The sequence below is a fragment of the Streptopelia decaocto genome, assembly GCF_964273445.1.
Source record: "Streptopelia decaocto genome assembly, chromosome: 8".
In the NCBI taxonomy this organism is placed as follows: Eukaryota; Metazoa; Chordata; class Aves; order Columbiformes; family Columbidae; genus Streptopelia; species Streptopelia decaocto.
The window spans coordinates 5,536,173-5,549,263 of NC_138662.1; the positions used below are offsets into that span (position 1 = coordinate 5,536,173).

The 13,091-nt window shown below is 50.3% G+C and overlaps 1 protein-coding gene across 1 annotated transcript; it reads right to left on the minus strand.

Annotated features, from left to right (window-relative positions):
- Positions 1–4,719: 4,719 nt before the first annotated feature.
- TNNC1 (troponin C1, slow skeletal and cardiac type) lies at positions 4,720–11,115 on the minus strand. Its single transcript, XM_082060360.1, has 6 exons — positions 10,988–11,115; positions 7,174–7,204; positions 6,785–6,931; positions 5,760–5,874; positions 5,515–5,651; positions 4,720–4,897 (listed from the first exon to the last, which is right to left on the minus strand). The coding sequence occupies exons 1-6, from the start codon at positions 11,009–11,011 to the stop codon at positions 4,866–4,868; spliced, it is 486 nt and encodes a 161-aa protein (XP_081916486.1). The 5' UTR covers positions 11,012–11,115; the 3' UTR covers positions 4,720–4,865.
- Positions 11,116–13,091: the final 1,976 nt, after the last annotated feature.

Here is a 13,091-nt window from a genome sequence, read left to right on the forward strand (position 1 = left end):
CAGGTGATACACCTCTGGCAGCCTCTACCCCTGGCCCAGAGCTGCTGGGCAGCCCATTGCAACCCTTGTCAGGGCTGGCAGAGACACCTCACATGGGGAGGTGTCCCCTGGGGTTGCTGCTGGTGTTGGAGGAGACTGGCTGGTCCAGCTGTGTAGGTGAAGGTCAGTCTGCTGCAGATGTGCATTGTAACAAGAAGAGTGAAAGAAAAAGCTTCTGAACAGAGGACTTTGTGTTTGTCTTGCTGTACCTTCACCTGTGTGTTTGCAGATATCCAGACTGGTTTAAGTTCTGCATATGAAAGCTCTAGCCCTAAGGCTTTCTTATCTAGGAAGGGATTTCATCTTGAAACCCTCTTGACGCCTTCCCCAGAGTGCTTGTGCTGTGAGAGCAGCTCACCCGCAGGCTGCAGTTTGAGGGAAGAGAGGCAAGGGTCAGGCTGAGAAAAGGATGTTGGGGTGTTAAGGGGAAACAGAGCAGGATTTGGGCTCCCTGTGGCTCCAGGCAGTTCCCCCAGGCCTGCCTGCAGAGCAGCCTCTTCATCTCGCTGCCCTTCACGCTGCCCTTCAGTGGGACGGCTTCCCAAATATGGGCTTGCTGACTTTCCGACCAAAATAGCGGCTGCGTGACAAAATGCAGCACGGAGGAACGTAACCTTAATCCAGGCATCATTGTGTAGCAAGAGACAGGAATTTTGTGAGCTTCCACAGCAGCTCGGTGTCAGGTTTGTTGTTGTCTGCTCCCTGCACACATGGTGGTCCCACAGGACACTGCCTGGACATTGGTTGATCATCTGTTGTGTTTTCTAACCCTGTGACAGCTCAGTCAACAACTTCCCTCCTTGTGGTAGAGGTTGCCCCAGCCCAGATGGAGAAGCTGTGGAGGGGAGTCTGTGCTGACATGGCCTTCTGGTGTGTCTTCATCCTCTTTTGCTTGTCTTGTGAAATCATCTCAGTTCTCTGTCTTGATTTCTGTTGGTCAAGTGAGGCTGAAGATCTTTTTCAGGAGGATTACGTATTCAGAGCCCGGGAGACGGAACTGGCAGCTGGGGCCCGCTTGAAACTATTCCCATCGTGTTGAGCTCTGTCATCTTTGACATTTAAAAACTTCAAAACTCTGATGATTAAGTCCTTGGTATCCTGTAGGAAGCTGATGAGCTTGAGGGTGTGTCTCTACTACTGCTGTACATCACGTTATACATTTTGTGCTTGCTGCTGCCATACGTTGTGCTTGCTGCAGATGATTTATCCTCTTTGCAGTTAAGAGGACTCGGTATCAGGTTTTAGCTTGGCTCCCTTTTTCCCTTCTTCGATTAAAAAAAAAAAAAGGGAAGCAAAGGGCATGTAACCAAATACTGAATCAGCTCATCTGGCAAAGGTGAGCTGTCATGCTGAAAGCCAAGAGCAAGGAACTGAGGAGAAACTGAAGCACTGCAAAAAGTTCGGATGGGGCAGAGTATTCACTGGGGATGTTGGTGTTCACAGTGAAAACTGAAAGTAGGGCTGGCTGTGTGTTGCTCCTTCCCCCGTCACCATCTTTCCGTAGTGTGTTCAGGCAAAAAGCAGTGAATGGAACATGAGTTCTGCTTTGCCCAAGTTTCAAGGCTGTTGCAGGTGTGGCCACACAACAGGGTGAAATGTTTATGTGATGTGCCTTAGCTCGCGTTATGTTGCTGCTGCCCTGGTGGCAGATGTGTAACTGGGTGAGCTGTGGAGGTTTTGTTAAGGGGATGAGTACAAAATGTCCTCGCATCTTCCTGCAGTTGGTTCACACAGCAACGTTTTACTAAGGGCTGAAGAGAGGCCTTGAATGTGTTGGAAAAGCTGCAAACCTGGGTAGGAATTAAAACCACTTTAAATCCATTTAAAGTGTGCAGAGCGAATGGCCTGAGAGCTGTGGCTGTGTCCGGTGGCACAGGCTGCTGTCACCTGCCAGCACAGCTCCTGTTGGGGGCTATGAGCACACAGATCTGAGGACTGGTAGTAAATGGGTTATCACCTGATTGGGAAAAAGAAAATGGATGCATGATTCAAAAGATCTTTGCTTTATTTAAGTAGTACTTGTGGATATATGTCACGTTCCTTAAAGGCTTCTGGCACCAAAGCTTCACTACATGTGCAGGGAAAACTGCAGGTCTGTTTGGAGTTGCGTAGGTACCGAGACTCCTCTGGGTGGTTTTCATTCATTATCTGCACATCTTCAGGCACATCCCCTCTGTGGAGGCTTCAGCCAGGCTGATCCTTTACTAGTTACTAGTTTTTCGGCCATCTAACCCACTGGCTGACCTGTCATGTTAGATTCCTAATGCAGTTGTTGCTGTGTTTTAGCCAACAGTGAAATGCACCCGCAGCACCCCACCCCCTGGCATTTGCTGCCTTCCTCCTGGAGGAGAGTTGGTGTGTTAACACAAACAGGTCTTGCAGCAGTTTTTCTGACTTCACTCAGAATGTGCTGACCTGCTGCCACCTCTGGTCGAAGGATTTTAAAAGCCCAAATAGGCCCCAGTGTGTCAGCTCTTCTAGGGCCAAATTTCAGCTGCTACAAGGCCTCGGTCCTCTTCCTTTCCAACCACCACTTTCCCTGTTTTGCTTTCAGAAAAGAGCGGGTAGGCAGCAAGGCCAAGTGGTGCTGCTGCCTGTGCCTTTGAGCCAAGCGGGGAGAGCTGGCACACGTGGCCAGGTGGCTCTTTGCAGCCGTCCTTTTCCCTGGGATCACAGCAAGGGTCCAGGCCTGTCCCCAGGCTACCAAGGTGGCTGAAGGAAGGGGGTTAAGCTTGGAAAGTTCCTGATTTATTTTTTTTTTTCACTTGTTCAGTCTTTAGGGAGCCAAGGCCTATGAGTAAGCAGTGGTGAATGTCTTGGAGATGTTCTTGTTGGGTGTTGGGATCTGGTCAGGACAGAGGAAGGTGATGGGACTGGTGGTGATGCCTGCTGAGATGTGATGTGAGTGTGTGTGTTGCCCGTGGGTTGGATGGCCATGGCCATGGGGAGAGCTGTCGTCACCCTGGCTCATGTTCAAAGCCCAGGTATTTGCGCCTCTGTGAAGGTGTCCAGGCCTGGGGTAAAACATTTAAACTGTGTCCTCAGAAGCAGATCTCAGTGGGAAATGACTTCTGCTGCTACACTGGGGAGGTGGAAAATGATTATTTTTTTATCTCTAGGCTATGGATTCATTGGAAACAAAGACAGGAACACTCAGGAACATTTCCTGTCATGGGGTTGTCTGACCCAACACATTTCTGTGTTTGTTGGCTTCTGGTGTGCCTGTAGTTCTGCTGAATCAGCAGGAGTTATGACATCAAGGGCTTGGAACCCTCAGGGAGACCCCTCTCAGCAGGACTTGCAGATGTTTGCTTTAGGGGTGTTCCCAAAATACCCTGGGTTTTAAGGAAAATCAGCTGCTTGAGCTGGCGCATTCTTTTTATAATTTTCTCTGATGTTATAAGCCCTGGTTGGGCAAAACATTTGGTGCTGGTTGTCCAGAGGAAAGACACAGCTGGGTCCTTCCAAACAACTGATGGCTGTTTTCACCTCAAGCCCTGAATTACAGTATTTCATTATTGCTATAAATGAGAGCGTGTGTCACATAAAATACAGCTGCTCAGGGTGTTATTTTCCTGAGGCAAAACAAAAAAAAAGTTGGTTTGGGGAGAAAAGGCAGAGGGATGGTGCAGCAGGCCCGAGGGCATGGACTTGGCGGCACATTTGCCCAGGGCTGAGGGCAGCATCGCTGGGGCTCGCACCAGCTCCGTCTTTTGCCTTGCCCTGCCAATGTTTGTTTTGCTTGGGTAAACGTTTGATTTTAGCAACATGACTGCAATGTGTGAGCTGTGCTGGGGCTGTAATTCAATGGGAGGAGGCAGCTATGTGCAAGGGGAGCTGCTAATGCCATAGGAATGCCACGCTTCCTTGGGACAGGAGAAGATGGCACCCAGGGCCCTCAGAGACACCATGGCTTGTCCTCCTTGGCCCTGCTGTCGCCCTGTGCCTGGGGCCCAAAGGGCCCAAAGTAGGGTCGTGCCTTGCTCAGAGCCCCTGTGGCCCCAATGGATGGGATTTCTGAGAGGAAACTGGGTGTTTCAGTTATTGCAGTGAAGCTCCCACCCAGGGCTGCTGGAGGACCATGAGGTGCCACACAGCTGCCAGTGCCTGCCTCCGCCCGGGCCGGGTGAGGTGGGAAAGCGGTATCCAGTCCAGCATAGGAATGGCTTTTATTCACATTTCCAAAGAAAATAGAGATATTTCTTTTTGCATGTGTCACAGGGAGGCCATAAGGGTGGCGGGGAGGAGGGAGCGGTGTCCCTTCAGGACAACTGGGACAGGAACAGGGTGTAGATTAGGTGTCCCTTGCCCAGGGATTTTGGTGGGTGATGGCATAAGTGATAGTTAATTCTCATTTTGTCACTAAAATGCTGCTGATGCTCCAGTTAAACCAGCAGGCACCGCTGCCAGCTCCTGAGTCCAGCACCAGCTCCTGCTGCCCTCACCATGGTGGGGGCAAAGAGGTGCAACGTTGCAGCTCCCCACCAAGCACCCATGGCCCTGTTGGCCAGGGGTTGCCCCTAGGCTGGTGGCAAAATACCTCTTTGGAGGCTTTAAGGTCCAGCTGTGGAGTCATCTTCCCAGATGTGATTCAAGGGTGCTTGACATGGCTCCCATTAGTCATGAGCACACAACCAGGGTGAAGCTCTCCCTAAACCTTCAAGGAATGACCATCCGAGGCACTTGGTAATAATGCATTTTATTTTCCTGATGGCCACCCTTTTCAGCGCTCAGTCTTCATGCCGGTAGCCGGGGGGCTTAGCCAAGGAGATGAGAAGGAGAGCTGGAGGGGTTAGGAGATTAGAGCTGTCGATCTGGCCTCAGATTTATTCAACTCCCTTCATAAACTCCAGGAACTCTGCCAAGGGGAAGACATCGGAGACAAGCAGTGTGAGGTGGGACCAGAGTGCCCTCTCAGCTGCCAAGTGTGCTCTTGGCAGCTTTCCCCAGCCCCATCTCCTCTTCCATCCCCCCCAATGTGCGAGAGGCTGAGGGGGAATGGCTACCACTCCTCTGGCCGTGGCAAGCACTCCTCGTGACTCCCACTGGAAATGTCACCGAAGCCCAGCATCACCCCTCAGCTGCCACCAAAATGCCGGAGGTGAGCACGTCAGCAGCAACACAGCCATCGGCTCAGCTTGGAAATGGTCTGGGGCTCATTTCAGCAGCATCTCATTTGAAGATACAGCCCTTCAGCCCTGGTGCTTGTGTTTAGGGGGCAGGAGGGGATGGGCAGGGCTCCTCAGTGCAGGCTGGCTTTCGGAGCATGGGAAGAGTTAAGGGAGCCCCAGGCTCTTGCTGGCATTTCACAAGCCTAAGGAACTCCCATCCCTGTGCAAATAGGGGCTGCAGTCAGGTGCATTGCCCAGCACTGCCTGCACAAACTCATGCCCATCCCTGAAGGCAACCGAGATCGCAGGAGCTGCCTGGGGGATGCTCAAGGGCTCATGAGCAAACTGCACACAAGACCCCTACCATCATAGTCAATCCTGCCATCATTGTTTTTATCCCCATCTCTCATCAGTTCTTCTATGTCGTCCTCAGTGATGGTTTCTCCTGTCGCTTGCAGCATGATCTTTAGCTCCTCGAGGTCAATGTAGCCATCAGCGTTTCTGTGTGGGGACAGAAGAGCTCAGCAATGGACTGACATGCTGGGGAGGGGGAGCCAGGGCAGGTGCACCTCTCCCACTACCCCACCATGCTGCAGTCATGGCTCTTACTTATCAAACATCCTGAAAAGATCTGAGAGTTCCTCTTCTGTTTTTCCTTTGCTGTCATCTTTCATACACCGGACCATCATAACGAGGAACTCATCAAAGTCTACAGTGCCGCTGCCTGCAGGCAGAACAAACACCATCAGCCGGTGCTAGGGTGGGTGGATGGGCAACACCCAGCGAGAGATCACACTGACCTTTAGTAACCAAGGAGCTAAACTGAGGAGAGCAGCCCTACACCAAGAGACAGCTTTCAGGACACTGCCATTAAGTGACTGAGGCCATGGACTGAATTAATCATGGAATTTTTAGCTTTTGTGATCATTTTACCAAGGCAAAAGGAACCAAAAGTCCTACTGGAAAGAGCACTGACAAATGGAAATTCCTGCTATAGAGACACCTGTGCATAATAAAAGCTCTGGAAGGCAGGTATTGATGCAGTGTACGTGTGCACCAGCAGTACAGTTTTGTGGGGGTTTTTTGCCTAATTTTTAACTTTCTCTTTTTGTTTTGTGATTGCTTGGCATGGTGTTTTTGCCTAACTGGCACACAGTGCATTTTGTTGTGTGTGATCACTGGTACACTGATTTAACCAAGATTGACTTAATACGTATGTGTACACTTTGAGCAGTGACAGGCTTTACTGCTGATAGAAACCTGTAACTGTGGCATTTCTGAAATGGCAGTTGCCACATTCAGCCTGTATTTTCTGCTTTTAAAGGGATGCACGCAATTTCAGAGTGTCTGTAATCCCTCAAAATCAGCTCGAGCAACCTGGTCATTATAGGAATAATATTTTTTATGGTTTCTCTTTGCCTGGATGTTTCCTGAAGAAAGTGTGCTGAAGTTTGGTGTCTGGTGTCCTTCAAAATTGCAGCACTGCAGGTTGCTCCCCACAGGCTGTGGTTGTCCCCAGCACATATCCTGCCTGCAGGGTACAACACTGAGTGCTCCCAACCCGCACTGTGCCCCCCACACCTTTGGACATGGGGACAGTCCTTGGGAGAGTAGAATAAATCCACATCTCTCACCATCCTCATCCACCTCGTCTATCATCTCCTGCAGCTCCTCTGGGGTGGGGTTCTGCCCCAGCATCCGCATCACCTTCCCCAGCTCCTTGGTGCTGATGCAGCCATCCTCTGCCCCCAGCACGAAGATGTCAAAGGCAGCCTTGAACTCTGGGGAGAGAGGGAAGAGGCGATGTGGGGGTCTTGCCCCACATCTTGAGCCCACGGGTGGGCAGCCCTGGGGCAGAGGCTTTATCCCAGGCACAGCCTCCCCGGTGCATACACCCCAGAACTGCTCAGGCTGGGCACCGACTGGCCAAAGCATTTTCTGGGGTGTAGCTGCAGAGGCAGGCTGGGCTACCGGCTGGGGAGCTCGTCTTTAGGCTGAAGTGTCAGGCTGAAGATGGACCTACCATTTTTTTGCTCTTCTGTCAGCTGCTCAACCTGTAAGGAAAACAGAAAAACCAACTCATTTTTCTTACTCAGCATTGCTAATGGTTAAAAGGTAAGATTATTTGTTCAACGGCCTTTGCAAAGGGCAACCAAGCCTCACAAGAATCACTCTTGTGACTATGGGATATACAGCCAGTGGGGTTTTCATATCACAACTTCTTGCAGTCTAAGAGATTCTTCCTCTTAAAAAAAAAAAAAAGTGTTTCCCAACTCCTTTGAAACAAACATTATTGCTCTGGGCTGGCAGCATCTGTAGCCTTTGCACAAGCAGGGGAGACCCACTGGGAAAACCTTTTGCCTCTATCAACCATTTAGGGATCATTTCTATTTGCTGTCAGGCTTCACAGAGGGATGGCTGTGCAGCTGAGGACTGAGGCCAGGTTGGATGTGGGACATGCTGGAGAGGTCCCTGGGGAGGGAGAGGTGGACAAGACCATCCCCAGTAATTGTTTTTCAGCCCTACATTTAGGAAACTCTCTGCACTATCCATTAGGCACTGGTTTACTTCCAGCCAAGTCAGTGTTCCTTACAAAGGTTTCTGTCTCTGCAGGAAGCTGCTATTCCCTTTAGCCTGTTTTGGGTATCTCCCCAAAGAAATGGCCCACAGAGCCATTAGGCGTTAGCCAAAACAGGCTGGCAGGTTGTTCCCAAACCCTACCATCCATCTTTCCTGGCAGGTGATCAGTGGGAGCTTATTAGTTAGCATCAAGAAATTAAAATAATCAATGAGCAGAGCAAAGAGGAATCAATCAGCTCTGTGTCATGCCTCTTTAAGGGTGTTTCTCTCCTTGGCTTCATTCCTGCCTGCAGGTACCGCTTATCTGAAATTGCTGACCCTACCGCCATGTCCAACTGTCCTTTCAGCAGCACCTGCTAAAACACTGACGTGACCCAGGCCAGGACTTACCTCTGCCTGTGCAGAGTGTGCCTGACCCCACTCATGTCCCCTTACTACCTTCTCCATGCCCCATGTGAGCAGCCCTCTATGCCCATCTCTGCTGGGTTTTGGTCAGGGCAGAACCCCTCAACCCAGCACTTGTGGCACCCTGTCTTTGAGGGAAGGCAGATGCTTTTGCCCCAAAGAGGAGTGGTTTTGCAAAAAAACAGCTGGAAATCCCTCCTGCTTGCAGCAAGAGGCAGGGAAAATGCTTTTTTTTAGCAGGACAGAGCCTCAAGTAAGTGGGCAGAGAGCCTCATCCCACCCCCACGCATCAGGAGGTGAAGACTTTGGAGCCAGAGGGCTCAAAGGACGGCGGCAGGATTGCCTTTGCAGGAGGAAAGCCAAGCCCACGGTGGCCCTGGCGCTGCAGGCAGCTGCCAGCCCTTTGTGCTATTGTTTGGACGGAGCGAGGGCTCCCTCGGCCGATGTCCACGGCCACTTGGGTAACCTGACCCTCTTGGTGCATTCTCTATTTATAAGTCCGGGTGAGAGAGGTGCTGGAGATAACGATGAGCTCCCCGATTGTTCCCAGGCTTTGGTATTTATCCTTGCAGCCCTTTATCTGGACACTTGTCCCTGGCACTGTTCTTAGTGCCCCTTAACAGAGCCCCAAAATGTTCCCAAAATAGCCTTGTCTTTGTACACCCTTATCTAGGCATGAGTGGGCAAGATGAAAATCCATTGGTTTCTCTGGCTGCCCATAGGGAATTTGGCATAAATACAACACTAATATATGCCATCAGCACGCAGCAAAAAGGCTTCACTTTTGAAGCTTCCTTGACTACTGAAATGATAGCTGTAGATCTATGCTCTATGTAAATTAAATGCATTGTAACTATAGAGTGACACTTCTATCACAGAGATGTCTTGGGCTGTTTATAGTGTCCTCTGGACATGGGTGCTGTTTGCAGCTTTATTCCTTTTTTCCCTCCACATCATTGCGGGGACGGGTTTCTCCAGTTGTGCTGTGGGAAGGCGAGCACTGAGCTCTCAGCACCATGGCAGCCGTGGTAATGCCAAATCAGCTGTATTCTGCTTTTTTCGGCTCTCCTCTTTATCCCATGTTTCCATTTGAAGTCAAACAGGGAAGCTGAAGTTCTTTTTTTTTTCCAGGTAAATGTTTTATTACAGTTAAAGTCTTGGGGAACAGATCCATAAAAAGCTGTTTATCTCATCTGTGCCCCGCTTGGACTTATTTTGCCTTGTAGAGGTGCTGGCAGTTAATGCCCAGAACTTGAGCTCTACATTTACCAGCGTGCCCCAGCTTCAAACCAGCAGCAAAATCCTTACTGAAATCCATAAGGTCTTTTCCTGGCCCATTTTCCTGGTCAAGGGCATCCCATCCATCCCTGTTTGGGGTAAGTTTTCAGTATCTGAGGTAGGAATTTTTCAGTTGTTCTCTATCACTACAGTTCCTTTTTCTGAGCTAAATTCCTCTGCGGTCCAACTCTGCTAAAGCCCACAGGCTTCAGGTGGGGATGAGCTTCCCCTGTGGATTTTGCCCATTTCTGAGGCAGAGATTTAGAGAGAGGCTGGAGCCTGCGGGTGGGGAACACTTTATTTTTGGGGCTCTCTGCCCGCGCTGCCCCAGCTGATGGACAGACCCTTTTGGTATTGCCGGCTGCAAAACACTTCAGCCTTCCTCCCTAATTATAGGCATGAGGTCCATAAACAATGTGGAGAGGACCTGTGCCTTGAGTCGCAGAGAACATATTTAGTTAAAAAGCTTAATTAGAGAGGCCTGGACTTCCTTTGACTTTACAGGTCACATTTTTCTCCCTTTTTGGGGTGTTGGTTGGGGGACTCAAATTGTACAGCCTTTCCTGAGCCTTTTCACACTGTTGGGATCACTCGGGGTTTCCATTTCACAAGGTTCAGGGCAGACCAAAGGACAGGAGAGGTGCAAGCATTTAGTTGTTTTCCTCAATTATGCATCAAGCAATGTCTTTCTCCCCTTTATAAAATAGGACTTGTATGATGTATTTTCTATGCTCTTGGTTAAAATAAAATCTGATCAACTATGTTGTTTTTTTAAATCACCAAAAAGCTCTTAACTCCAGTTATTGAAGGGACACAGTAGCAATCCACGCAATCCAGAATCTATTTTCATCCTTATTGCATCTGCATATCACTGTCCGTCTAAGTAACAAAACAATGCAATGTCCTCATTACAGACGAATTAGTTTGGGTTTACACAGTGAGCACAGCATGCAGCTGTGTAAGTTAAAATAGCCAGTAGGATGCTCTGCGTTCCCCAAGAGCATACCTCACATTCTGGATTTCTGCAGAGCAGACACCAGGAGCCGCAAAGCAGAGGAGGATATTTGGAAATAACTTACAAAAGCCAAGGGTTATTCTAAAAGTCTCTGCAGCTGAGGAAGGGGGAAACATAGCATTGGCAGAATTACAAAGCACCAGAAAGAAGAGGGTGATGTTTAACCTGTACAAATAGTCTTCATTTCATGGGAAATGCTGCTCCGCTTTGTCTGCGCTAAAACTGACAGCCAACTCTCATACTTTCAACATTTTGTTGAGATTTATAACTTCACCTACAGGCCATCTCCCTGCCTCACCACGGGGAGCCAGAGGGGTAATTGTAAATAATTTAGCAGCACAGTTGAGGGTTTCACACTTATGAGAAAACCCTCAAAGCCATCAGTGGGAAAGGTCTCTGTCCTGGATGATGATGTTGACTAAAACATATCACTCTATAATTATTTCTTATTTGTGTTTCTCCATTGAATTAACTCACAGCTGTGGGAAATTTACTATAAAATCCCTGGAAACCATTTAATTCCCCCCACAAAAGCACAGCCCCCAAGGGAGGCACTTACCGCTGCCTTGTAGATGTCATCCATGGCTGGAGAGAGTGGACAAGGAGCCTGGGGACGTCACAGCCACGCTCTGCCAGCGCTGCCCCCGCCAGTCCGGCTGATATAGGGGGCTGCCCGCCCCCAGGGATGTGACCAGCCCACCGACAGCCCCGCACGCCCGTCCCCATCCCATCCATCCCTGTCCCCACAGGAATGCTTCGCCTGCGTGCCTTGGGACGGGGACACTGCCGAGCCTGAGGCTGGCACGTCCGGGGACAGCCCCAGCCCTGCTCCGGGGCAGCTGGAGCTTTCCTCGTGACTTTGATAACAGAACAAGAGAGCCCTTTCAGCTGGATTTCGGCAAGACCCTTGCGGATATATTGCAATATTTGGCTGTCCTGACTGGATACGTGCCACCGTGTCCCCTCCACCTGCCGCGTGTTCCCCCCCGGAAGTTGCATTAGAAAGATTATACTGTGCCTAATTAAACTGGGTAATATGGGAAAGGCATGCCTCCCAAAATATCCCCGTCCAGCAGCAAATGGCCCAAGGAGGTGTCGGGGGCTCCCTATCCCCGCATCCATGGGGGCATGTGCTGCCAGGGGACATGCGGCCAGAGCCGATGGTCTCGTAGGGGCTGATGCCGCATGTGTGCAGGCACTGAGGCCGGCAGAACGTGTGGTCCCAATGCTGCAGCAGGGAGAAATGTGGAGACAGATGGAGCTTTGCCTCCATTTTCTACATTTAGCTGAGGCTGCAAAATGGGGGGGGGGGGGGGCACGGGGGGAGGCTGGCTGTCAGTTGTGCTTGATTTCAGGGATAATTCCCAGTCCTTTAGGAAACCAGGACACTTCACCCAACCAGTGAGCTGAGTGCCCCCTGCAAATGGGGAAAATCTATGCTCGTGGTTTTACCGTGGATTTAGCCCACCACGCTGGAGAGTAAAACACACCAAAGGCCTGCAAGTGATGACCAGTGTTTTCTCAGTGCAGGGAAAAGCGTTTTAATCCACAGCAACCAAAGCAAAAACCTCTCCTTTTGGTGATTCAGGACTCCCTCTTGTGTCCAAAGGATGTGTCCGGCATCTCAGGGTGTGAAGTCTCATCTCCAGCTCACTCATATCGGTGTTAGCTAGCAAAATGGAAAATATTAATGCAGCTGTTAGTTTCCCATCTCTTCTAAAAAACCCTTCTACCTTTAAGAGAAATCACGTTGCATGCAAAAACCTGCTGTTCCTATGTGATGCCTCGCTGAAGGCGAGTTCACCAGAGACCCATGGTGGTGTCAGCACGAAGTGAGGGCTCAGGTGAGTGCAGCACCACGTCCCCACACCGCGTCCTCCCAGGTTTTGCAACCTTGAAAGATTAACTTGCTACAGAGTCTGCTGGGAACTGCGGCCCTGTGGGTGCCTGCTGGCTTTGATTTACCCAGGCTTCGGCCGGGCTCTGCCTCTTCTCAGCATGAGCATGGCAGATGTAATAAAAACGAAAACAGTTACATTTAAGGAATTAAGTGTTGAAGTATGTTAGGCTTCGGAACGGGAACATATTAATATTTTGGTTACCTTGAACAGAGAAAAGCCAGAAAAGGCTGTGAAGGCTAGTAATTATTTTGTTAAAGGGCATTGGAGCCTGTCCTTAGGTGAAGTTGAAGGCTGGGATGGGTGACCAAACCACCACTTAAACCCTCCTGGACACCCCCACAGGGACTCCCAGTGAATTGCTTCGCCAAGGTGAACCCCAGTCCAGGCTGCTTTCCCCTGCGGGATTCCCAGCAGAGCCGGCAGGAAGGTGGGCACTGGTCCCGGGCGCTGCCAGGCACCGCAACAGGGGGCAAGAATTGTGCCTGGCCCTGTCCCTCTGTCGCAGGAGGTGACAGCTCTGAGTCATCCCCCTGAAAACAGCCCCTCGGATTAATCAGAATATATTATATCTAGGGCTGACACACGGCGGGAGCAGGAGCTCTAACATTGCCTTCAGAGGGTCACGGCCACATTCCTGGAGCTGCTGGGATGGAATCCAGGTCGGGATGCAGAAGAAGGGTCTCTGTCTGCTTAGAGACGGAAAATCTGGGCCACTGCCACCATGCACGCCAACACGGGAAAGCTGTGCTTCTGCAAATGCCC

Bases quoted from the DNA above. Each gene is read 5' to 3' on its own strand.
- TNNC1 (XM_082060360.1), bottom strand. From the start codon at position 11,011: ATGGATGACATCTACAAGGCAGCG. The intron at 7,205-10,987 runs GTAAGTGCCTCC...TTTTCCTTACAG, and splicing joins ATGACATCTACAAGGCAGCG to GTTGAGCAGCTGACAGAAGA. The intron at 5,875-6,784 runs GTGAGAGATGTG...TTCTGCCTGCAG, and splicing joins AGACGAGGTGGATGAGGATG to GCAGCGGCACTGTAGACTTT.